The following is a 22,462-nucleotide window of genomic DNA, read 5'->3' on the forward strand; positions in this document are numbered from 1 at the left end:
GATAATGAAACGTGCGATATTGCCCAAATTACGTTTTTGCTCCCTCGTATGGCTCTCTATGTTGATTTAGAAGTCGAGCAAGTCTGAAGATGGTCATTAGCCATCGTGATTTGGTTGGGATTTACCACAGATGTGTAGTCACCACTGCAATCTTGACTATCATCAAACGCAAGGCTGATGGGATTAAGACATTGTCACTACGTCACTTAAAAATGTATCAATAGACAGACGGAACGCGAAGTCACAGACGCAACAACGTAAATAATGATTGATTTTTTTTTTTTTTTGCTTTTCGACAAAAGCTAGCATTCCGTAACTAGCTGACTACAACTTGGCCGGAATATTCTCTTTCTGTACTCCTCTAGTCGCGGTCATTTCATTCCCATCGATTCACGCATACTTGTTGGCGACGAGCCACTCCTTCAGCTTAGCAGCGTCACGCTCGCGGTAGGCGGCGCGGCCGCGGACCTTGTCCTTGACGGTCTCAAGGGTACGGGCAAACGCGCTCGTGTCCTTGTCGGCGAAGAAGGCCTCAATGTCCTTGACGGACTCAAAGTCGGTGAACTTGCCCAGGGAGACCTGGATGAAGCGGTCGACGACAATGGGGTTGCCGAGCTTGGCGAGGCAGGCCTCCCAGTTGTTCTTGACGTAGTCCCACTGGATCTGGCGGGCGACCGAGTTTCCGGCGAGGGCAGAGCCAAGAGAGTGCATGTCGGCGGACGGGACGGAGTCCGAAGCTGGGGCGGGCGGGGACTTGTTGAAGAGGAAGGGGAGCAGGTTGTTCTTGATGATGTCCTCATCGCGGACGAAACCAAGGTTGGAGAGGCAGATCTCCTTGCCGTCGATGGCGGGGGTGGTGAACCACTCCTTCTTCAAGGCCTCGACGGCGCGGGCCGTGTCGTTCTTGATGGCGACGCGGAAGACAGGCGTGCGGAGGGCGGGGTGCAGGGGGTTAGACTCGGGTGACTCGACCCAGGCGTTGAAGCGCTTGGTGGCCTCCTCGGTGACACTGCGGTTGTTAGTACTTATACCGATTGTATCAATGGTGGATTAGGCTTACCCGGCATGGCCGTTGACACCAGCAGTCAAGAGGACTCTCTTGCGGAGAAGTCCGTCGAGGTAGCTCTCGCCCTCGGGGAATTCCCAGCCCATCTTGGCCACGACGTCGTTGATTAGCTTCAAAGTGAAGGTCTCTAGACCCTTCTTGATGGTCTCGTCATCGCTAAAGATGGACTTGACAAGTGCGATAGAGTCAAGGACCTGGCTCCACACCAGGTAGTTGTCCTCCTTGGCGAAGCCTTGGACGAAGGACAGAAGAGCTGCGGTGGTGCCGTAGCCAGAGAAGGCAAGGTCGGCGGAGGAGCCGATGATAGCAATCTTGTCCTCGGTGGTGAGGCGATCGAGCTGCTGTCCAAGCTTCAGAAGACGCTCAGGGGGGTAGTTGACACGGTAGAAACCGGAAGATCCAGAGTTGAGCTTGTAAAAGTCTGTGTCGATATCACGGATCGTGTCCTCCTTCTTCTCAAGGGACAGGGACGTGACGCCCTTGGTGCCGACCTTGCCCTCAATCTCAAGGGGAATCCACCAGGTGGTCTCGTCGTCCTCGGGTTTGACGTCGCCAGTGGAAAGGAAACGAGACTGCTTGACAGAGATCTGGCCGGGCTCCTCGGCGACGGTCAGAACGGGGTGGCCAATCTTGGAAATCCAGGGGCCCATGAGCTTGTTCACGTCCTTGCCGGACGCCTCAGTGAGAGCATCCCACAACGCCTTGGTCTTGGCGTTGCCGTACTGGTGGGCCTTCAGGTAGTTGGAGACACCCTTGAGGAAGGTCTCGACACCGAGGTGGTTGGCGAGCATGCGAATGGCCGAGCAACCCTTGAGGTAGCTGATGTGGTCGAAAATCTGGTTGACGTCAAGGGCGTCCTTGACAGGCACGTGGATGGCGTGACTGGCTCTGATGCCATCAAGCTTGAAGGCCATCTCCATACCCTCGTTGACAAACTGAGACCAAACCTGCCACTCGGGGTGCAGGTAGTCAGTCGCGTGCCATCCAACCCAGGTGGCGAAACCCTCGTTCAGCCACAGCTCATCCCACCAGTCCATAGTAACCAGGTTGCCGAACCATTGGTGAGCCAGCTCGTGAGCGACGACGTAGGCAACACGGTTACGGTATCTGGCCTCGGATGTCTTCTCGTCGAAGAGCACGGCAGTCGTACGGTAGGTGACGAGACCCCAGTTCTCCATGGCTCCGTGGGTGAACTCGTGGACGGCCAACAAGTCGGCCTTGGGCAGGGGGTACTCAATGCCAAAGATGTCGGAGAAGAAATCGATGATGCGAGGCGCGTGCCACAGAGCATAACGACCCTGCTCCTTCAGGCCACGGGTGGTGTAGACACGGACGGGCAGCTGCTTGCCATTGTAGCGGCGCTCGGTGAACTCCTCAACGTACTCAAAGTCACCGACAGCCCAGGCGAGGAGGTATGTGGACATCTTAGGGCTGGTCTCGAACGAAACCAGCTGCCAGCCCTCCTTGGTCTTCTTGGTGTCCTTGACGGGCATGTTGCTGAGGGCAACCTGGTCCTCGGGGATCTCAATCTCAAAGTCAAAGGTAGCCTTGAGGTTAGGCTCGTCGAAACAGGGGAAGGCCCGACGGGCGTCGCAAGACTCGAACTGTGTGCTGAACATGTAGTGCCACTCGTCATCGCGGGGTACAGACTTGGCGGGCTCGGCGGCGGGCTTGTACTTGCTGCGGTAGAAACCAGCCATCTCGTTGTTGATGATGCCCTCAAACTCAATGGTCAGAACAGCCTTTTGCGCCTGGGGGATCTCCTCGTCAAATGTGACGGTAGCGCGCTGCTGCTTCTCGCCATAGCTGAAGTTGGTGGACTCCCATGATTGCGTCGACTTGGTGTGGCCGACAGCGATCTTTGCGCTGAGAAGCTTGATCTCGAGGGCGTTGAGGACGATTTCCTTGGTAGGCTTGACAACCTCGGCATCGATGCTGTAGGGCACAAGCAAGAGGTCAGCATCTTGGGCACATCTTTGCTGTGCTTATTGGACCTCGTGCTGAAGTTGAAGCTGAAGCTGAAGCTCGAAGCTCGGGCGGGGTGAGGGGTAGGGTGTGTCCTTACGTCACGGTTCCCTTGTAAGTCCAGTCCTTGAAGTTGAGGTCACGGAGGGACAGGACGTAGTGGGAGGGCCGAATCGACTCGGGGAGAACTTCGCGATCAGCCATGTTGCCGACTCTGCTGGCGTACAGTGCCTTGTCGGATGTGGTGATTGTCGAGCAGTAGTTGCGGTGGGAAACGGGTGCGGGGAAGGAAGAAGGTCGGCGGTAGCTATTTGTCCGCGAGGCGAGCTTTATGTCAGTTTCGTACCCTTGGGGTGGTTCAAGGTAGGCTACAAAGAGGAGTAGTAAGACAAGGGGATAATAGGGAATGAGAGGACGGAAGAAGAGGAAAGAAAAGTAAGGTGGTAGTAGTAGTAGTAGTAGGAGGAGGGAGGCGGAAGAAAAAAAAGAAGAGTAGTGTAACGGATTCGATCGGAGTAGAAGCTGTAGCAGCTCCACAACAGAGTGCCTTCCTACTTGGGATTATGGGCAAAGCGGCAAGCGGCAAATGGGACGACTGGCGCGTGGTAGTCTGTAGACTCTCAGGTACTGTGGTGGATGGTTGTGGGTTTGATCAAGGTGACAAGGTGAAGGAGAGAGTTCCGGGGTGGATCAATGGTGATGCTCCGAGGTGAGGGGCAACGAGGGGCACACAAAAGGTCCCTGCATGGGTCAAGCTGGTAGCTCTCCTGCGTTCTGCGGCTGTCCACTCCCGTCCACTCATTGAGTGAGGTAAGCGTGGAGTATGTGCTGCCCACCATAGAAGGCGCCGCTACGCTCGACTTGGTCCACGGGTGCGCGCAGGCCACTAATACCTTCCGGTAGAGGCAGCCCAGGAATTGCCCGTTTCTTTCATCGTTGCTGTTCCATTACCAAAGACTAAGGTAAAGTATGGCAAGGCAAGGCACCTAAGGTCTACTAGACCTTTGCTATCCGAGATGAGGGTCTCCGGGAAGATAGAAAAGCCCCAATAGATGGATGGCCATCCGACAAAAGGGGAACCTTGAAAACAAAAGGAAAGCAGACCAGACAGACTTACCTCGCAACGAAGGCATCGCGAGCAATCCGTCCAACTGTGGGAGCCGACGACCAGAAAGCATTAGACGTGGACGTGGTGGAAACTGCTGCCCTGAAGACAGACGAATTCGAAAAGTGGCGTCTGAAGCCAATGTTGTACAAGGATGATGAAGAAAGAGAAGCCGGCGCAGTTGAGCCAAAAGATGACGATGATGGTGGTGTTACAAGAAGTGATGGCAGTGGTGGTACAGATACACAGCAGCCGCGGACCAGACCGCGCGCCGCAGGACCAAACGTCCGTCCGGCCAGCTGCCCGATCGGGTTCATCCTGTTTGATCGGTCCGCCCAGGGCAGACTGAACGCAGAATGAAAGGACTATAGAGCTGAGGATGAGGTTGAGGCAGGTCGTAGACAATCGCCTCAGTGCATCGTCGCTACCGATTCCTTCTTCACGCTGGTTGGAATACTTTGTAGATAAATCTCTGTACGAGGACAAACGGGACAGACTCAGGAGGCCACAGCCTGTCAACTCGGACGGTTCGGCGCGGGAATTAGCCTGTTTAGGCAGAAAACGGGGCTGGCTTCTCCCAGTACGAGGCTGCGGTGGCTTGTGCTCAAGCATAAGTTCCCTCGAAAAAAAAGTTGAAATGGTCAACGCCGACGACAAGCGAGATGACCTCGGTACGGCTGCCCCCATATAAGGTAGGTAGGTAGGTAAGCGTTGAGGCATTGACGAGTTATATTTATACAGTTCGATTAATAACATATCGCAGTCTCAAGTGAAGTAAGAGCGAATTGAAAAGTTATATAGCTGTAATGTGAATCATTGTTGCTCTTCTTCTACCACGCTCAATGTATAAAGTCCTCACTCGCTATTGCATCCCAGACCCTCTAATGTTCGCTTGGTATACCGCATCGTCGCACACGATCGATGCCTACCTATAGTGCTCCCCTTCCCATGCCTCCTCCAGACAAATTCCATCCCGACACTGAGCGCGCTAATTAACAAGATACCCAATGCGTCCAACCATGCCATGAAAAACGGTCTCGAAAGCAGCAAATTCCACACCGTAACGCCTGCCCCCATTCGATCCCGAACAAGTACATCATTACGTCGTCAAGAGGAGAAAGTCCTCAAGAATGCCTCCCCTTCTACTCGTATATCGTACCATGCATACACACGTGCTCTTCGTCTTGCAATCTTATGCCGAACTGCCGGCGCCGGCGCTGAGGCCCGGCGCCCCTCCCTCCGCCGACACCTTGGCCGCGACTTCGTTCCACCACGATCCGTGAGCCGCTCTGTCGACGGCTCCGACCTTGGATATCTCGTCCAGCATCTCCCGAACCTGCACCGCGAACTCCGCCAGGCCAAGACCCGCCAGCTTCTCATGCGCAGTCGTAGCCGCGTTAAGCTTCTCCTTTGCTGATCCAGCAGTCAACCTGGCGTTCATGTGGCCCCTGAGCCTGGCCAGGAGAAGCCGCAGCACTGGCTCTGTCGGTTCGATGCTCTTCTTCATCGAGTCTAAGCTAGCCTTCAGCACCTTAGTAACGAGGGCTTTCAAGTGCGTCTTGGTTGCTGCTGGCATAGATCGACCAGCTTCGAGAGCCGCCATGACACCCTGTACTGTCGACTCGACATTGTCGTGATCTGCCTCTAGCACCGCTGTGATCCGTGTCGCCTCCGTCTTCCACGGCGTGCGGACGTCTCGCTTGAGGAGGTTCTTACATTGCAGTAAAATGGCCCCAGTGGTGACAATCCGCTGTGAGGCCAGGGACAACCGCACCATGCGCTTGTAGTCCAAGCCCAGCATCTCGGGTACTTTGTCAACGGCGATTGGAGCCGGCTGCGTGAAACTGTCGACGAGCAGCTGTGCGTATATTTTGTCGTCCGTTGGCCGATTCTTGGGGTGATTGATGCCCTCCGGGTCTCTCTTTCGAGCCTCCGCCAGAACCTTGGAGCGTGCAGAACGCCACGCCGTCTCGGCCGCGCTCAAATCGTGTGCGCCGCTCTCAAGTGCCCCAGCAAATCTCTTCTTCTCGTATTCTGGTGCAGACTCAATCAATTGAGGAGCTGCAGTGGAGAACATGTAGTTGACGTAGTCGCATAACATGAAATCGACAAATTCTGTCAATGCTTCTACGCGATCAACCAAGCTCCCGTTTTGAAGTTTGTTTTCCACCAAATCCTTGGCCTCGTCGTCACGGAATGGTGCGCACAACTTGGGCAAGAGGTTTGCCATGGAAGTAAAAAACTTCTCATATGAGAAGCCCCCCATCTGGAACTGTCGCTCGGCCACCTCAATATCCAGTATCTCACTAATCGTTGTGTGCATGTAGGCGCCGGGCTTGACGAGCCGCTGCAGGTTGTCCTTGAGATACCTCATCATGATGACAAAATATGCAAAGCTAGCGTCCATATTGTCTTCTTCCATGCTTGCTCTCATTCCCGCAAAAAGGGGTATCTGAACGGCAGCGTGGTGTTCCCGGTATTCGCTTGAAGGGATGCGGTATTCTCGGTTAATGGCAAGCTCGTGGACGACAATCCTATTATCGGGCAATAGGCCGCTGAACCCAGGCTTGATCTCTATGGGCTGTGGTTTGGTATGACCCTTGGCCGGCGTTGGCGGCGGTGTCAAGGTCTGCGAATCCGGCGACACGAGGCTTTCGGCAGTAGCGGAAGCCTCTCCGGGCACGGTTTCGGCGACACGGGGCTTCATATCGCCAGTGGGCTTCTTCGCGGCTCGTGCCTTGCGTGCCTTGCGAACGGCATCGCCAATCATCTTCTTGCCCTTTTCCTGGCCCGCAAGCTTCTTGATCCGCACAATGAGCTGAACTTGGTTGCTCTTGATGCTCTCTCGGTACTGCTCTGCGGCCGCGTCTTCGGTGCTTTCCTGGACCGTCTGCAAAATCATGTCCAGCTCAACAAACTGCAAGAGCATCAGCTGAACAAGAGACTCCGAGTCCCGAGACTTCCACGCAAGGAACGCGTTGTAGAAAGTAGCGTAAATCTCGGGAAGTGCACTACGCAGAGTCGGCGGGGGGGTATAGTTGTTGGCTGCAGTCAAACGCGACATGATGTTCTCGAAAGAAATTAGGAGATCTCGGGCTTTCGTCACGAGGTCCTGCAGCTGTGGATTAGCAAGGTCATTACGGGGCATTGGTTGAGGCTGTGACAATCCAACCTGTTCCCTATCCCCTGTGCCGTCCTTGTTACTCAGAACCTGCGTGGGGTGGCCCAGAATGAGAAAAGCGCTGAGAAATGTGCGAACGGCGGCCATCTCCTCAACGGACCCCGTCTCGCCCTCCTGCAAGCCGCATATCCTGAGGATACGGGCAGTCTGTACGAGGACCTCTTCTTGCGCCAACAGCTCGAGTACTTGGTCAAAGGACGTGTCCCGCACGCCGTCAATGGTGATGCCTAACCCGGAGAACTCTGCGACAGCCTTTCTTCTCATGAGGCTCTTCCACCACCATTGCAGTTTTTCGGCCGCTTCAGGCTCACTCAACACCCGAGCACGCTTCTCGTCAGAGGGATTCGAAGAGGCCTCGGTGGGCTTGCGCGACATGAGACTCTGGCCTCGCGCCCTCTTGGTGGCATTACGGCCCTTCAACTCTTCTCTCCGCCGCTCGGCCTCGGCTAAGCGTTCTTCCATCTGAACGCGGAGCTTGACCAGTTCCTGTTCTCTCTTGCCCTTCATGGTTTCTGCAACGGCCTTGGCCCTCTTGACCTCCTCGGCACAGGAAGCCACGATCTCGGCCAGGTTGCGCTCCCGGGCTTGTTGGGCAGCGATTGCTCGTTCTTCGGATAAAGAGGTGTCGCGGTGGCTGGCCTTGGCCATGGCGGCTCTCAGACGGACCTTTTCGGCGTGGGCAGCTCGGTCGGCGAGGCGTGCTTTTCGGTCTTCGAGAAAGGACGTGCGCCGGAGGTGCTGTGCAATGTGCTTGCTCTGGTCAGAGTCTCCATGGCGGGTAAAGGTCTGGGTCGAGGAACAGCGAGAATGAGCAGAGGAGATGGAGTTGCGGCGGGAAGAAGCTGCTGAGTCCTTGCGACGGGTCTGGGAGGGCCGGTAGAAGCGGGCGGCGATGTGCGGAGGCGGGGTGAAGATGCGGCCGTCAGTGTCGTCCATCTCCTCGTCGGAGGTCGGGGGCATGGATAGATCAACGTCGGCTCCTTCCATGGCTGACGATGGTGAGCCAACAGACTCCTCTAGATTACGCGAAGGGTCGGTGAGGTCTGCCGAAGGGCGACGCATGTTGTTTGGCGTGCCTCCTGGCTTCGATGTTTCGGAGATTCGAGAGGTTGTGGTTTCGCAATAACGGATGCAATGAAAGACGATATTTGGCGAGCGGGAGGGCGGCAGATGTGGTGATGATGTAGTTAGGTCGAAGGTTCTCGAGAAGGAGTAGGTTTCCAAGTGACACAGGAGTTACCAGGGGTTTGTGTGTCGTGTTGTAATCGCAGTCGCGGTCGTCGAGGGGAAACCGGTCGGGTCGCCCAAACAAGGTGGATCGGGCTGAAGCCTGGTTTAAGCCAAGGTACTAGTAGCAGGCAGGCAAGCGAATGGATTTCGGCTGTCGATTTTGGGGGGAAAACAACAACAACAAAAAAGTGTTGCAAGGGGAGGGTTGGTCCTTTAATTTTCTGATCCCGAGAAACGAAAAACGACTGGGTATAAGACAGAACCGAAAAGTTCAGAAGAAGGCGTCTGGCGTGTGAGGGACGAAGGAAGTAGTATGTGAAGTTGAAAAGTCAAGAGGTTCGCATTGCAACTTTGGGGGAAAGTCAAGGAAAGCCCGAGGAAATCATGGCTGGCTGCTGGGCTGCGGGAGGTGCTGGCGTTAGGTTGGTGGTGGATGGTGAGTGGTGGTGGTGGTGGTGGTGGTGGTGCTTGGTGCGTGCCGGGTGGTGTAACAAGTGCGAATGGATGGCTGGGCTTGTGTGTTTGTGTGTGTGTGTGAGTGTGTGGGCTGTGGACCGACTTGCTGGGAATGGAACGACGGAAGCTTCCAGTTTCCCATGCCTTAGCACTACTTGTGAAATTCACCATCCGCCGTCCGCTCTTGCCCTGCTGACCGAGCATTGGGGCCATTGGCGCAATTGCTCAGGATCTGCAGGTATGACAAACAGTGCGCTATCCACCGATATGCACTAGCGTCCTTCCATCTTTAGCGAAGCTAGCGTGCTTCCGACTCTTTCCAGCTTAGATCCCACCACACTCCAGCCCCCCCATGGTGATACTTATCCGAACTCTAGACGGAAGACCCGGAGCCGATGATACTCTGTCTTACACTCAGTCCGGATAACGCACTTTCATGTGATACATTTTGCGTTGATCTGTTGGCTTGACCGATTACTTTCTCTTCAACATCTTTGGCTGCCTTGTTGTCGTTCCTCGTCGAAACGGTACATGTCCCGTGTCGAGGCAAGCGAGAGAACTTCCAGGTTCTGGTGCAGAATCGCGGGTCCATGCCGGATTAGGCAAGACGTTGGCGTCATAATCCAGCCAAGATGCTCATGATGCGACTCTAGTCACGTGGGAATGTCCGGCCCCGTGGACCACCGACGACCTAACCCACCTCACCACCGGCCGCCACGGACACTCCAAACGGTTGTGGCGCCGTCCCGGACCTATTTTACGAATATTGTAACCCCCTCGGCCACCCCAGCATCTTACAGACTCCCGCTGTTGTATTCGTAGCTCGCACCGTCCAGATTAGCTCGCGATTCGTGTTCCAGCGGTTGGGCGCTTCTAGTGACCCGGCCGAACCCACGATGTGCCTTAGACCCGGGGCTTGCTGTTGGACCGCGCACTAACACAGCTAGTCGGTGATCGACCTTCGAGAACAACTTCCGTTCGTTCACGTCGTTTCAAAACACTTGCCATGTGGCTCTCGATCCCATCGCGTCTATCGTCTCACGGCTGGCGTAAGTTGTAGAAACTTGATCACCCTGACTTACGCATGCTTTCTTTTCGATACCGAATGGTACCTGGGTCTTAAAGGTCTTGACTTGGGTACCCCTAGGTGTTTTAGTTACCCATAAATTTAGTTCTCAAGCTATTATCCTGAGCTCGAATCCCATAATTATCTTGAATCATTGTGGCTTAGCCTGGATACTCATAGCTTTCAAGTGCGCATACGTAATCGTGATTTCGGATCCCTATGCGTGTTTCCGATTTTGGTAGGAGGCAGCTGAAATAAAAACTAATCTGCCGCCCAATACATCCTGAGTTTTGAATCTCATACATCACTACCGCTACAACTGACTACCTTCACTAGTTGCTTTAATATATTTCCTTTTACCTTAGTGTACTACATGGAACTTCATATAACCATGATGACGACAATAAGAGTGGCAGCGATGTCAGAAGCAACTAATTATATGGGCCGGCCGACTCTTTCATCACTTGCTTGGCCATTCCAGCCCATGGGTGGTTTGGGTCCCCATGGGTTATTTGGATCCTCATTGGATTGGCTCCCTATGCGTATCTTGGAGACCATAAGTCTTGGGCAGCGGCATCTATAAGCCAAGTCCAAAGACCACATTGTCGTACTACCAGAGTATCTTAGGGACAAGGACTACGTACTCAGACGAATCCTTTTGTTCCGATTCGAGTTTTTCACTCAATCTTATGCCGTTTACTACAAGGAAACATCCGATAATCAAGTAACTTGCTCTAAGCACGAAATCAGCAAACGTAGGCCACTGTCACGCAACCTGCTCAAGTCCATATTCCTCGGGACAGCTGAATTCCAGGCCTCATACAACTTTTACACATTCCAAAAGTTTCAAACCATTACAGCATCTTAGCCTCACAGCGAAGAGTCACCATTTCTCATTGACTTGTGAAGAACATGGATCTCAGGTAAGTAGTTCCCTTGGCGTGGTATGCCTTGACTATGCTGTTGTCATCGGTATGTTTCCGGTCTTCAAGACATTCCCGTTGCCATTGAATGCTATAATTTTTTATTCAAAGGCCATTGATGCTTCGTGGTTCTTCGGGGTCAAAAGTCATCAGATATCAACCCCAAGTTTCGACGGTCGTGCCCAGGCTGAGGTAGAGAACTTGACGTCGCCCGCGGTGAATTCATTCAGTGAGCCACGTAGTAGAAGATATATACCAATAGAGTGTAAGTTGTGTCTATCGCAGTCTACATGTCTACGTGAGGATGAAGTCTCTATCACCCACTCAAGTCAACAAGCGAGGTGCTTTGGACGTATTTTTGGCGTTGAAGCTACGTAATTGTCCCAGTTTAAACCTTTCTAATGGACGCCCAACATCATTGTAAACCTCTAGACGAGACAGTCATAAATCACGACGTAAATAAGACGTCACGACGTACAGAAGACGGGCTCAAGCCGACTCTGGCGGCTTTGGCCGATGAGCGTCCACAAGGAGCAATGCCGATGTTCTGTAGATGAAGAAGAATTCTACCCGAGAACAAAGAGATGAAGAGCTGGCTTTATACGTTCACCACAATCCCCGGGGATATCTCCCTCATGGAGTTAGTTCGAAAGCCGCGCCCACAGCCACCTTTGGCCGTAAGAATTGGACAGGTTCGTCGACCACCACATCACCTCGAGAGAACTGCTTCAGACCTACAAAGGGCCTTTTCTTCGCTTGGAAAACATTTGGAAGAAGACATAAGCGCGCCCAAGTTCACGATTGTGGCCACGGGAAATACACTAAGCTTCCTTTCAGATCATGAGTCAATCGGCAAATAAGGCTAGGACAGCATTTTTGGGCTTCCACGGATTTCATATCTGAAGTATGACTGAGAAGCCTGTCAATGGCACCCATCACCATCACGAAAAGCAGAAACTCAAATTTCCCCTTGGACAATCAGTCGGATCTGTTGTGGAGTAGACTGGGAATCTGAAAGGAGGATATCCGTAGAAGCCAAACGACGACATACGTGCTTCTCAGGTAGCATTGAAGAGTTGAGCTCAGTATGCCAATCAACCGATAGGCGAATACCACAAGATCAGCTCTAACAAAGACTCTAATTCATCACCTTTGAATTGGAATTTTCAAGTAGCAAAGTTCAATGTTTTCAGCAAAAAGAGATGTTGGAAATAAGGCTGCACGTAGCTGAAAATTCGGGGGGGTCGTAATATCAGTATAAGCCTTCCCCCGTCTAACAGTAGCAGCAACGAAAAATGGCAGCCAAGATGAAAAACCACTTTGCCAGTCCGTCAAAGGCCCTCTATTAGGGTTTGCGTCGGGTGCGTACTCACTCACCTCCCAATCGTCCACCAGCATCCGTCCCCTTCCTCCATTCCGAGCTCGCCACGGCGCACTTGGTTGATGACCAGCCCTTCACCAGATTAGGCCTGTTGAATTCTCGGAGCCACTCAACCAGGATTATTCTTTGGGAGTTATTTTCGTCTGTGTATATCACTTCATAAACTCTGCAGAGCAGAGGCAACCGTACGCCCTAGATATACCCAAACCCAGGATAAGCTACCGGAATTGGGATGAGCTGCTCGTCATACGCATCCTAGCTTTCATCTCCTAGTTCTCAATTTTAGAACAAGAAAAATATATTTATGGAAACAAGCTCACTTTCACCGCCTCTACACCCCCACTCGACCATAAAGGAAGTCAAAGGAGGGAGTGGTGAGGGCTTAGGGAAAAGTACCGAGACGGCGAAACAGGCACAGAGAAACGAACTCGAGAAGAGATAAAAACAAGGCACACTGATTCGATTCGTGTGTAGATGATCTAGTGCTGGTGCGCTTATACGCACAGAGTATTCCCCCCTCCCCTTCCCGCATGTCTACTTAATAGTACATACTTTCGAGACACTACAAGGTTGATTGGCCTCGTCTATCCCCGATTCCATAGTTTCACCTCCCGCATATGCTTGACAGTACGCTGGTATTGCTCAGCTGAGCAAGCGAGAGGTCATACGATACGAGTCAAGATACTGTAAGAACAAGTATGAGTCCCAATGCTGTGAGAATACTTGGTGAGCTATGAAAGGCCATTCGGGGAGTCTGACGAACATGCTGATATGTCCACTCCCAAGCAATCAAGCAACGTAGTAGCAGCCGAAATATTAACGAAGCGGGCCTAGAGCTTTTGAAAGAAATCTCAGTCAAGGATATGAGAGATGAGGAGATATCATTCAAGATGTGCAAGGTCCAACTTTGCCCCTTCACCGCCCAAGGCAGGGCCTTTCTACGAGGGCTTTTTTTTTTTTTTTTTTTTTTAAACTTCACAACGGCACTTGTTGTTGTTCGAAATTGACGATACAGGTATTGGACCTCGTAGATGGTGCCAGAGAGGCTGATTTACTTCGATAAGTAGCACAGTCACGGACTGTCCGAAGGCATACAAAAGGATCATGGACCATGACCGGACATTCTTTCGCCATGATCATCGCCACCACCACGACGTCTTACACAAGACTCTCTCTTCCACCAGAAAAGCAGGTTCCACTCAACTTCAAACACCTCAAGAACGAAAGTCCCCTATCTTTCCGTAGCTACCCAAAGCCGTCATCATTATAATCATCATCATCAAGAATAGTTGGATACGTCGCGCGGCGAAACACGGCGAACATCGGCGAAGTTGGCAAAGCTGCAACATCCCAACAACCCAAGAACTTGGAAAAAAAAAACAAACGGAACAAACTCCGTTCAAGCATGCTGCCAACATTGACGTCCCGAACGTTACATGTGATTGGTGACATTGAGGACTGGATTTCCCCCTCAACTAGAACTAGGAACCACGCACACGCTGCAAACGATTGAGCGACGGGCACAACCAACACGACGTAAAGACAAAACAAAACCACATCCCTCATCTAAATGACCAAGGTCCCCCGCAGCCCTCTACCCACGACACGGGAGTTGAGAAAAGGCCTCTGACATCATAACTGCTACGGCAGAATGTACGCAGCTATTTTCAGTATTTCCCGGGGGTGGAGTTCTTTGTCCATGTTACTTTTTCTCTTCAACGGGTTCGCCGAACTCTCAGCGTGTCATGAGCAAACCCGACGTCGCCTTGAAGAACAAGCCAAAAAAGACGACCCCCTGTTTCTCGTCCGATGTAGCACTCATCCACTTTCTCGGTGGGTTTCTGCCGCACCGGCTGTGACTTGCATCAGTAGCTAGGTAGGTAGGTAATAGGTAGCTTGTCCAACTTGAAAGGGAAGTGACCTAGAGAACTAATGTAAAAGTAAGGCTGGAGTGAGATTACCTAGTAACTTGGCCGGCGAGGACTGGTTCCGATTGCCATCGATCGGGAACCGATTATTTTGTTGTGACAAGGGACGCTCCCGCGGTTTCTGCGTTGTCTACTTTTTCACACGGAAATCCAAGTCGGTTTTCAGTGAGGCTTTCTAAAGATGCGATGGCTGCCCCACAGCCCTTCATTTGCAAGTTGCAACAGACGGAACCCCAGGACAGGGCATCAGTCAACCAACACCAGTTGGCATTTCTCTGTCAATGAGAAATCCGACAGATATCAAAGCCCAAGATCGCTTGATCCAAGACAGAGCAAGAAAGCAAATATGAGGGCAAAACATGCAGCGAGACACTTGATTGACTCGGTTCGAGTCTCACGGGAGGACACCCGCTATCCCGGGTAGTACACAGCCAGCACAGGCTCAGGCTCGGATCGGAGCAAAAAATGATGGGCAACAACGTTGAACGAACACCACTGTCCACTGCAGAGGGACAGCGCAGTCAGTGATCCCAGAGACAAGGCCCCGGCCTGTCTGGCGTCCTCGACAGGGCCTAAGATTAGCGGGCAGAAAAAGTATAGAGGTCCAGGACCTTGCTGCGAGGGTGCTACTGGTGGAGAAGGTGGATACGTAGAAGTGTTCTAGATCGCAATAGACGCCAGCAATGCAAGTTTCGGTGTGTGATATGGAACGGTTTTCCCTGGAGAGATGTGGGTGGAGACGTTGTACCTGATCCCGCGCCAGTGCCCGTGACTCTCTGTCTCTCTCCAAGGGGCTATGATAGTCGCCCTGGTGAGACGACCGGTGCGGGGGACAGGAGAAGGGGTCCAGTCCGCGTTGGCTACGGCGGCCGGTTGGGCTGCCGGGTGACTCGCCCATTTTCCGCTCTGACACAGCGCCGGACTTGCGGTCGGATTGTGAAGTTGATGGCTTCTGTTCAGTAAGAAACAAGATCGACATTTTCTTGTGCGTCAAGTACGCGTTGAACCAGCGGATGAGAAGTACTCCGTAGCCGTGTCCGCTAGGCACAGCAGGGATAGCCAAACGTGGCGCGGCGGCATGAGCAGCCATGCAGTCCAAACTTGACGGCGCGGGGTCCGTCTTGTTCGAGACAAAGACAGACCTGTAGATTTGGACGAATGGCCGCCTTTCCCGTCCGTCAGATACACGACGCGCCTCCTGCGGATGAAGACTGCCAAGACTCCAAGGTTCAAACATGATTATCTTTCCTGTCGAGATTTGGCCCTCAAAGGCGCGCGGCGGTGCTGAAAGTGATGACGTTTCGATTACGGGTCCCGCACCGAGCAGATGGAAACCTTGGGTAGTGGTGGTACCAAAATTGCGCTGAAGAAAAGGGGGGTTCGCAGGGCTCAAGGTTGACGGCGCCGACTGCATGACGAAAGAATAAGGCCATTTGGACGGATCGCGGATAGGTATCCGTAGTTGCAGTACGAATGGACTACAAAGTATACGGATAGAAGGTGAGAGAAATCAGGGTCCATAGTTGTCTGAGAGAAAACTGCGGGAGCCAATTCCCGCTGCAAAACCGCTGCCCTGGCCTGAAAGTACAACAAGCGTTTGAAGGTTTCAAGCGGACGAACAGCAGTTGTCCATTTGGTGACAACAGGCATCAGTGCTCTATGGTTTCAAGCCAGTAGAAAGGCGTAAAGGCGTGTGAGTGGACACGAGGACTTGTCTCGAGTTGGGAGTTGCCGAATACTTCTTGGCTTCTGTCTGCATCGTTGATTCTGCCCAGTGAACCTGTAGTGCTACTGTCTTCGTGATTGTGTAGCATCCGTCCTTGGCAGCTTGATGAGCCGTTGGGGTCTGCCGCCTGCGAACCGAGAACCCTGCAGATGGCACAGAGTTACTTTGGCCTGGCGCTATGCAGCCTCAGAGATAGCGCAGCCTGTACCTAGCAAATGAGAAGAGCCGTCGCTGATGAGCCGGCATCGAGTGACCGCGCAGCAAAGGACCGAGGCGAGTCGGGAATGTTGGCACTATCCCAGATCCCTAGCAACTTACGACTCGAGGTAGAGGAGTCGCGGTTGGATTGCTCCGATCAAACAAAGACTAGCAGAGTAGTGGGTGGGCAGTTTTGCGAGTAAGGTACCGTTGGCGGTGCTTCAAGTTCTTGCACGTGAGCAGTGATCTAGTGGGCCGGAAAATGTAGAGATCATTGATCATGATTACGATGGGGCCAGAAACGAACAGAACGTCTTTGGTAGGCTGACGGAGTAGCTGAATTTGCTGAAAAGCCTCAAGGGTTCAAGGGAATGAGTGCCATGGCCGAAGTAGTGCGGCATACCTGGGAGCTAATTCACCATCCAATTGTCACTGAGCTGTTGAGAATGAGACAACCGGGGGGCGTTGGTGTGATGACTTGTTGAAACTTGAAGGCGCCGTCTGCCGTCTGCCGTTATCGCCCAGTGGGAGCCCCAGGTCCCTGAGCTTCTGCTGCGATGGAAAGTGAACAGGTCGTTAAGGAGCTTGGCGTGTTGACCTTGTACTGTGCGGTAGATAGCGGTGCTGCTGGTGCTGGTGTTGGTGTCGGTGCTACTGCAACAGAAGACAGCCAGACTGGAAGGGAGCGAGCTGTGCAAGATGGAGCTGTGCAAGATGGAGCTGTGCAAGATGGGACGGAGCTACGTCCGGTGCGGGTGTCCGTGTGACAGGCGTGTCCCCTGTTTCTTCAATGTGCCGTCCTACCTAGTGCCAACTGCCCAGAAGGTTGCAAGAAGCGATGGTACTCGAACGGTCAGCGAGCGGGACGCTTGGGATGCTGGGCGCGCGAGCTAAGATGGAGTGGGGATTAGTACTTTGCTGAATCCTGATAAAAGCTGGTCAACTGTTCGTGTCGGTGAGGGGAAAAAACAGGGCGGCATGTCAATGCCAGTCTGCCAGATGGATGGGACGGAGTGGGAGGAACCATGGATGCGATGGATGGGTGCGATGGATGCAGAGTGAGACCCAATGGCTCGAGGGCACGCCGCACCCGGGGGGGGGGGGGGTTACGACTGCGCTTTGCGGAAGGAATCCACCGGCCGAAAATGGATGCCCGGGCAGAAGTCCGACAATCAACGGGGGGAGACGGGTGAACGGGGGACGGGAAGACGGGATGTGAAAGATGATGACGGGGGGTTTGGAGAGCGGAAGGACACGGGGGTGAAGGGGCTCAAGGGGGGATGGGATGGCGAAAGGATGGGGGAAAGACGGGAGAAATGTAAAAGATGAGGAATGCCAGTATGGAATTTGTGGGCAATTTCCCATGGGCAAATCCATTGGCATCGGGTTCCTCGCTTTCTGCATTGGGGTCCCGGGCAAGGAAGGTAGATAGTCAAGTCTCAGGCATCTAGACGAATACAGTAAAACAAGAGACATGAGGGCAAGAAAGGGGAGGGTCAAGAATGGAAAACTTGGAGAAAGACAGGCACGGGATTCGAGAAGGGAACATGGGATAGTGGGGGGGACAGCAACGATACCTAGGAAGGTAGGTAGGTACACAGCAGGTGGCCGCGGGGGCGTATGGGACTCATGGGAGTGGAGGCAATTTGCCATAAACTTGGAAATGGCAAAGAAAATGGGAAAACCCTCATAAAACAAAGTGAGGGCTGAGTCGGAGCTGAAGCACAAGATGGGGAAACGGTGCCACGGTGGAGGTTTTCCGTTCCAGCTGTCGCCCTTCTCCAACTTTTGATTTGGCAACGTTTGGGAACTTGCAAGTAGACGTACCTACCTACCTTACCTTACACATACCCCCACGAGACCTCACCTCACGTGCTGAGGCAATCTGCCATGGCAGCCAGGGATATCTCCGACCCGAACTTGTTCTTTCCCTGGGACCGCATTTGTTGTCAACATGGAAGGTACGAAAAATTGACACACGCATCCATGCCTTCCGCGCGTGTATCTAGGCACTCACCCTTGGGCAAGAGGAAGGTACTCGTAGAACCTGCCGGATTCCTCTCAAAAGTAACAACAGTGTCTTAGTAAACCACCTCAGCTAAGGTATGGATACCTTAGTAGGTATACGTATACCATCCAGCATGCCATCCGACGGCCTGCCAATCCTGCAAAGTTGGAATGGGATTGGCGCTTCACCTGAAGGGACATGTTTATCGACATTTCAGCGTTACCGGTGCAAATGGCCGCGTCCCCCGTTTCAAGTGTGCCTGGTTGTATGGAATTGAGTATCACTCTTGTTGTTGACCGTTGAAGCCTGAGGACTTTCAAATATCAGGTACGAAATACTGCACTCCGTACAGACAAAGGGGCGTTGCTCTATTGACCATGTCAACGTGCAAAAGCTTGCGCTGTTGTCTTCGGCGACTTTCCGGCTTGATGCCCTGCCATGCTTCCATTCTGAAATTCTCGTCGAAATCCAGAAACAATTGTTGACGGCATCGCTGAGAAACTGACTGGGAATCGGCAGGTTTGAGGTCCAACCGTTGGATAGTCGGCGGCTCATCATCACTAAGGTACTGCACCAGGTACACGAGTCGAACAGAGTTGATGGAATAGTTCTAGGCCCTCGGGACGATGAACAGAGTTTGAGTGAATTGGGCAGACAAAGTTGCAAAGCTGATAAACTTTGCTGTGTCACGCAGCTGTAGCTACCTGAACCTCAAGGCTCAAGGCTCAAGGCTCAAGGCTTCACGGGTGGTATTGCGAATGTTCGTCGAATGGAAAGAGAGGGGCCCCATGCCGAAGTGGCAGCTGAAATGGACGACGGGTACCTGGCCGTTCGTAATGCTCGCCTACGTCATTCCCCAAGAAAGGTCCGTTAGCAAGGGGGCGGTTCGCAGAAAAGCCAATTTGGCGAGGAGTCATGCCAAACTCCCGCCTCCTGGACGAAATGGCCTGATGATTCTATTCATCTGATTGAACCAGGAGCCATCTGCTGAAAATAGGCAACGAGGCAGTTTTTGATAGCTTCGTAATTCGTACTCCGCAAGGTAGAAGATGGCCCCGTCTTACGCAGAAGGACTGGAACACTGATGGCTGCAAAAAACGGTTCTCTCAGTGCAGGTACTCCGTACCTTACTGTGGTTTTGGTTGGAGAGAAGGTACGTATCCGATGCTCCCACACCAGTTGAGCGCAGAGAGGCGCGATTGGCTGGCTGGCGGTGTCGAAAAGGGGTCCAGACTCTTCGAGACTTGGGATGATGATGCTAGATTGCTCATCTACATGGGCCCTATGACGTCTGCACCATGCGGACCCCACTTCCCAAATAAAGAGTGAGATCTCGAGTCTGGGCAACTTTGGAAGGCGTAAGGTACAGGGAAGGTATCGGTACCTTTCATCTCTGAATACCTAAGAACGAATTCTCCCATGGTAATTGGCTGTGATGCATCTCAACTGCGACGTCCTGTTGTGATGGTCTTGCGATGGCCGCAACAGCGCTATCATACACAGTAAAGCGCCTGCTTGCGTCCTAGGATGACCAAGGACGAGCATGCCCTCGGGATACCAGTATATCCAGTTTTACGCCGTTGTGTCTTGGACGGTGTGTGCTGTTTGTGAGGTGGGTGTCGCGGTCTCCGCCCTGCTACTGCGCGGCTAAGGTAATGGGGGCTTGCCCTGTCAATATTTCCTCCACTGGCTTTTGGTCAGCTCGCAGAAGATACGAGGAGCACAGCTGAGCCTGGTTTTTGCAAGTCGACTGACGTCTGGATTTATTAGCCGGCGCTTGCGCTTGTTGTGTCGTGTGTTTCGGACATGGTACTGTTGACTTGTTCTTCGTTGCTTTTTCTGGCCTTGGGATCTTGCGGCATCAAACCGTTCTCTTCAAGGCCCTGCTTCCTTGTCTCCTTGCGTGGTTGTGGGATCCAGAGCAGTGGTTCCAAGGCAGGTGGGAAAAAACGGTACGTGTTCGGTACTTTGCCTAGGTAGCCTCAGGTACCTAGTGTACGGATAGAAAGAAAGCAAGAAAGAACGAATGCTATCCGTGGGAAGGTTGCGCTCTCTGCCTCTGTGCCAAAGCTCATCTCTTGAGGGACGCACAGCCGAGAGCCTGCCCAATGAGAGACGACGACAGGACCCCGTCAAAGGAGCGCCCCCATTCTATGACGCGGTGGACGAGGCATCAGCCCTGTGGGAATGGGAGCTGAGTCTCCTACCGTGCGAATACCTCTCTCTCACCATCCTTGCCTGAGCAGCGCATCCCAACACAGTGTTCGTATGTGCTGTATGTGAACCAGCATCCTCACGTGATGGGTTGTGTCTCACACAGGGCTGATGTCAGGGACTCCGCCGAGCTAACCTCACCGCGCCGATCCCTCCCGTTCTGGACGACACACGACCTCATCAGACATGACACCCTCTTTTGTGTCCTTTCTCTCCCCCACTGCGCGCCATGCCCTCGTGCTGCCCTTTCCTCCTGGTTCGCACTCCCACTGCCTCTGTCCATCTCTCAGCACCCGTGTCTTGTGAATTGTTTGGTCATTGGGACTCAAGAAGCGCCTCTACGGATCCCCGTCTCGTGCTTACCTTACCTTAGGTACACCGTCAGGTCCGTTTTGGCCCAGGGACAGCGGGTACTATTGTGCCTGCTGGCAATGCCATATCCTGTACTCCGTACTCCGTACTCCGTATCGCCGCTAGAGAATGCGGTTCCGCACATGTGCTTTGAACACTTCAAATTGCAGAGAGGGCTGAGAACACGCTGCCTTGCCTTGCCGTGCTTGCCTTGCCTTGCCTTGCATAGCTCTAGCCATATTGGTTTTTGCGAGCCGTTGCCCAGATAGACCACCATCCCATCATGAAGAAGACGACTTGAATGTAGATTTGGTGCCCCTGACAGAAACCCAAACTCTCACAAGCAAAGTCAAGCTCAGCCTAACAGCTTCAGAGTCCGAAATGAAACCAAAAAAAGTATACCTGGGAAAAGCGCACCAGAAAAGAGAGGAAGAGAAAGAGAATAGCTGCCGCGAGACACATACACACCACACCTGTTTCTTGCTCCCACACCCAAGTCGGTATCCCTTCCCTGCCCGCAAGCCCAGGGGTGGCCCCCCTTCTTCTTTCTACTTTCTCGTGCGCGTTCCCATTCCATTCCCTCCTCTCCCAAGCAAGACCTGGCTGGACCCTTTTTTTTTACTCTCTCTCTCTCTCTCCCCCCCCTCTCTCTCTCTCTTTCCCGTCTTCCCCCCCCCCTTCCCTTTTCCTACTGGGAATTGTTGTTCCCGATGCTCGCCTTGTCTTCCACACACCCCCAGACCTAGCAAAGTCAGGTCCTCCTTTTTTCCTTTTCGTGTTCAGTGCGCCTTTGATTTAGCTACCTCCCCCTGCTGGCCCATTTGCCCAGTTGCTCGCCTCAGTGCCTGTTTCCTTGGACCTTGCTTGGTCACCCACTTCGTCTTCCGCCGTCGTGTCGTGTCGTCCCGCTGCCTGAGCTCCATTGCGCTGCGCTCAACCCGAGGCGTCTTCGCTCTATTGTATCCCATACTACGCATACCCAACGATTCAGAGTGTTTTCCCTGGTCCGTACGGTACCTTACTAGAGCACACATAGCAGTCACACTGTCACAGTCCTCGCTATCTCAATCTCTCTCTACTGGTCCTCGGGACGCCGAACGCCACCACCTTGTCCGGCTCCCGTCAGCTCAGCCCAGCCCATTCTCGACCACACCGTCCTGTCTTCTTGACAATCGAGAGTAGCTTCAAAGTCAGAGTCAGAGTAATAACCATCAGGTGTTTCCCCCCCTTCTCTCTCTCTTTCTCTCTCTGTCTCTGCTCTCTCATCCTTCGCCCAGGGCATCCATCACCGCTCCAGAAAGTCACAACTCAACCAAGCAAATAGCCAAGCAACCACACCCCCCAGGTCCATACCGGGTTCAGATCGCCACTTGTGCCGTCACGTCAGAACCCCCCCCGCAACCTTCTTTTCTCTCTAAAAGACCCCCCACTGCCTGTCCCTTTCCCTTTCAAAGAGCCTCTTCCGCACACCCTCCCTCCCTTCCCATTCCCTCCGATCTATCTGAACCCTATCCGACCTTGCCTCCTTAACCGTCCCGCCCAAAAAACGCCGCCATACCGGAATGGCGCTTTAATTGTTGACCAAGGCCTCGCAACACTTGGCCAGCCGTCCGGAACAATATCCTCCAGAAACATCCGTGGCTCACACACACTGGACATCCCAT

The 22,462-nt window shown here is 53.1% G+C and overlaps 4 protein-coding genes across 4 annotated transcripts; 1 reads left to right on the forward strand and 3 right to left on the reverse strand.

Moving 5' to 3' along the window:
* Positions 1–229: 229 nt before the first annotated feature.
* BDZ83DRAFT_611838 (peptidase family M1) lies at positions 230–4,814 on the reverse strand. The gene is made up of 4 exons (XM_060507684.1): positions 4,149–4,814; positions 3,132–3,338; positions 1,061–3,001; positions 230–1,009 (listed from the first exon to the last, which is right to left on the reverse strand). The coding sequence occupies exons 1-4, from the start codon at positions 4,451–4,453 to the stop codon at positions 391–393; spliced, it is 3,072 nt and encodes a 1,023-aa protein (XP_060367779.1). The 5' UTR covers positions 4,454–4,814; the 3' UTR covers positions 230–390.
* Positions 4,815–5,328: 514 nt separating this feature from the next.
* BDZ83DRAFT_571932 (IQ calmodulin-binding domain-containing family protein) lies at positions 5,329–8,304 on the reverse strand (the record flags this gene model as incomplete). Its single annotated transcript, XM_060504451.1, has 1 exon — positions 5,329–8,304. One exon carries the CDS (start codon positions 8,302–8,304, stop codon positions 5,329–5,331), a length of 2,976 nt encoding a protein of 991 aa, XP_060367780.1.
* Positions 8,305–18,396: 10,092 nt separating this feature from the next.
* BDZ83DRAFT_187362 (uncharacterized protein) lies at positions 18,397–18,891 on the reverse strand. The gene has a single exon (XM_060501566.1). It carries the CDS (start codon positions 18,789–18,791, stop codon positions 18,483–18,485), a length of 309 nt encoding a protein of 102 aa, XP_060367781.1. The 5' UTR covers positions 18,792–18,891; the 3' UTR covers positions 18,397–18,482.
* Positions 18,892–20,763: 1,872 nt separating this feature from the next.
* BDZ83DRAFT_187388 (uncharacterized protein) lies at positions 20,764–22,241 on the forward strand. The gene has a single exon (XM_060501567.1). It carries the CDS (start codon positions 21,180–21,182, stop codon positions 21,978–21,980), a length of 801 nt encoding a protein of 266 aa, XP_060367782.1. The 5' UTR covers positions 20,764–21,179; the 3' UTR covers positions 21,981–22,241.
* Positions 22,242–22,462: the final 221 nt, after the last annotated feature.

Source organism: Colletotrichum acutatum (genome assembly GCF_030867785.1).
Source record: "Colletotrichum acutatum strain CBS 112980 chromosome Unknown BDZ83scaffold_22, whole genome shotgun sequence".
Classification (NCBI taxonomy): domain Eukaryota; kingdom Fungi; phylum Ascomycota; class Sordariomycetes; order Glomerellales; family Glomerellaceae; genus Colletotrichum; species Colletotrichum acutatum.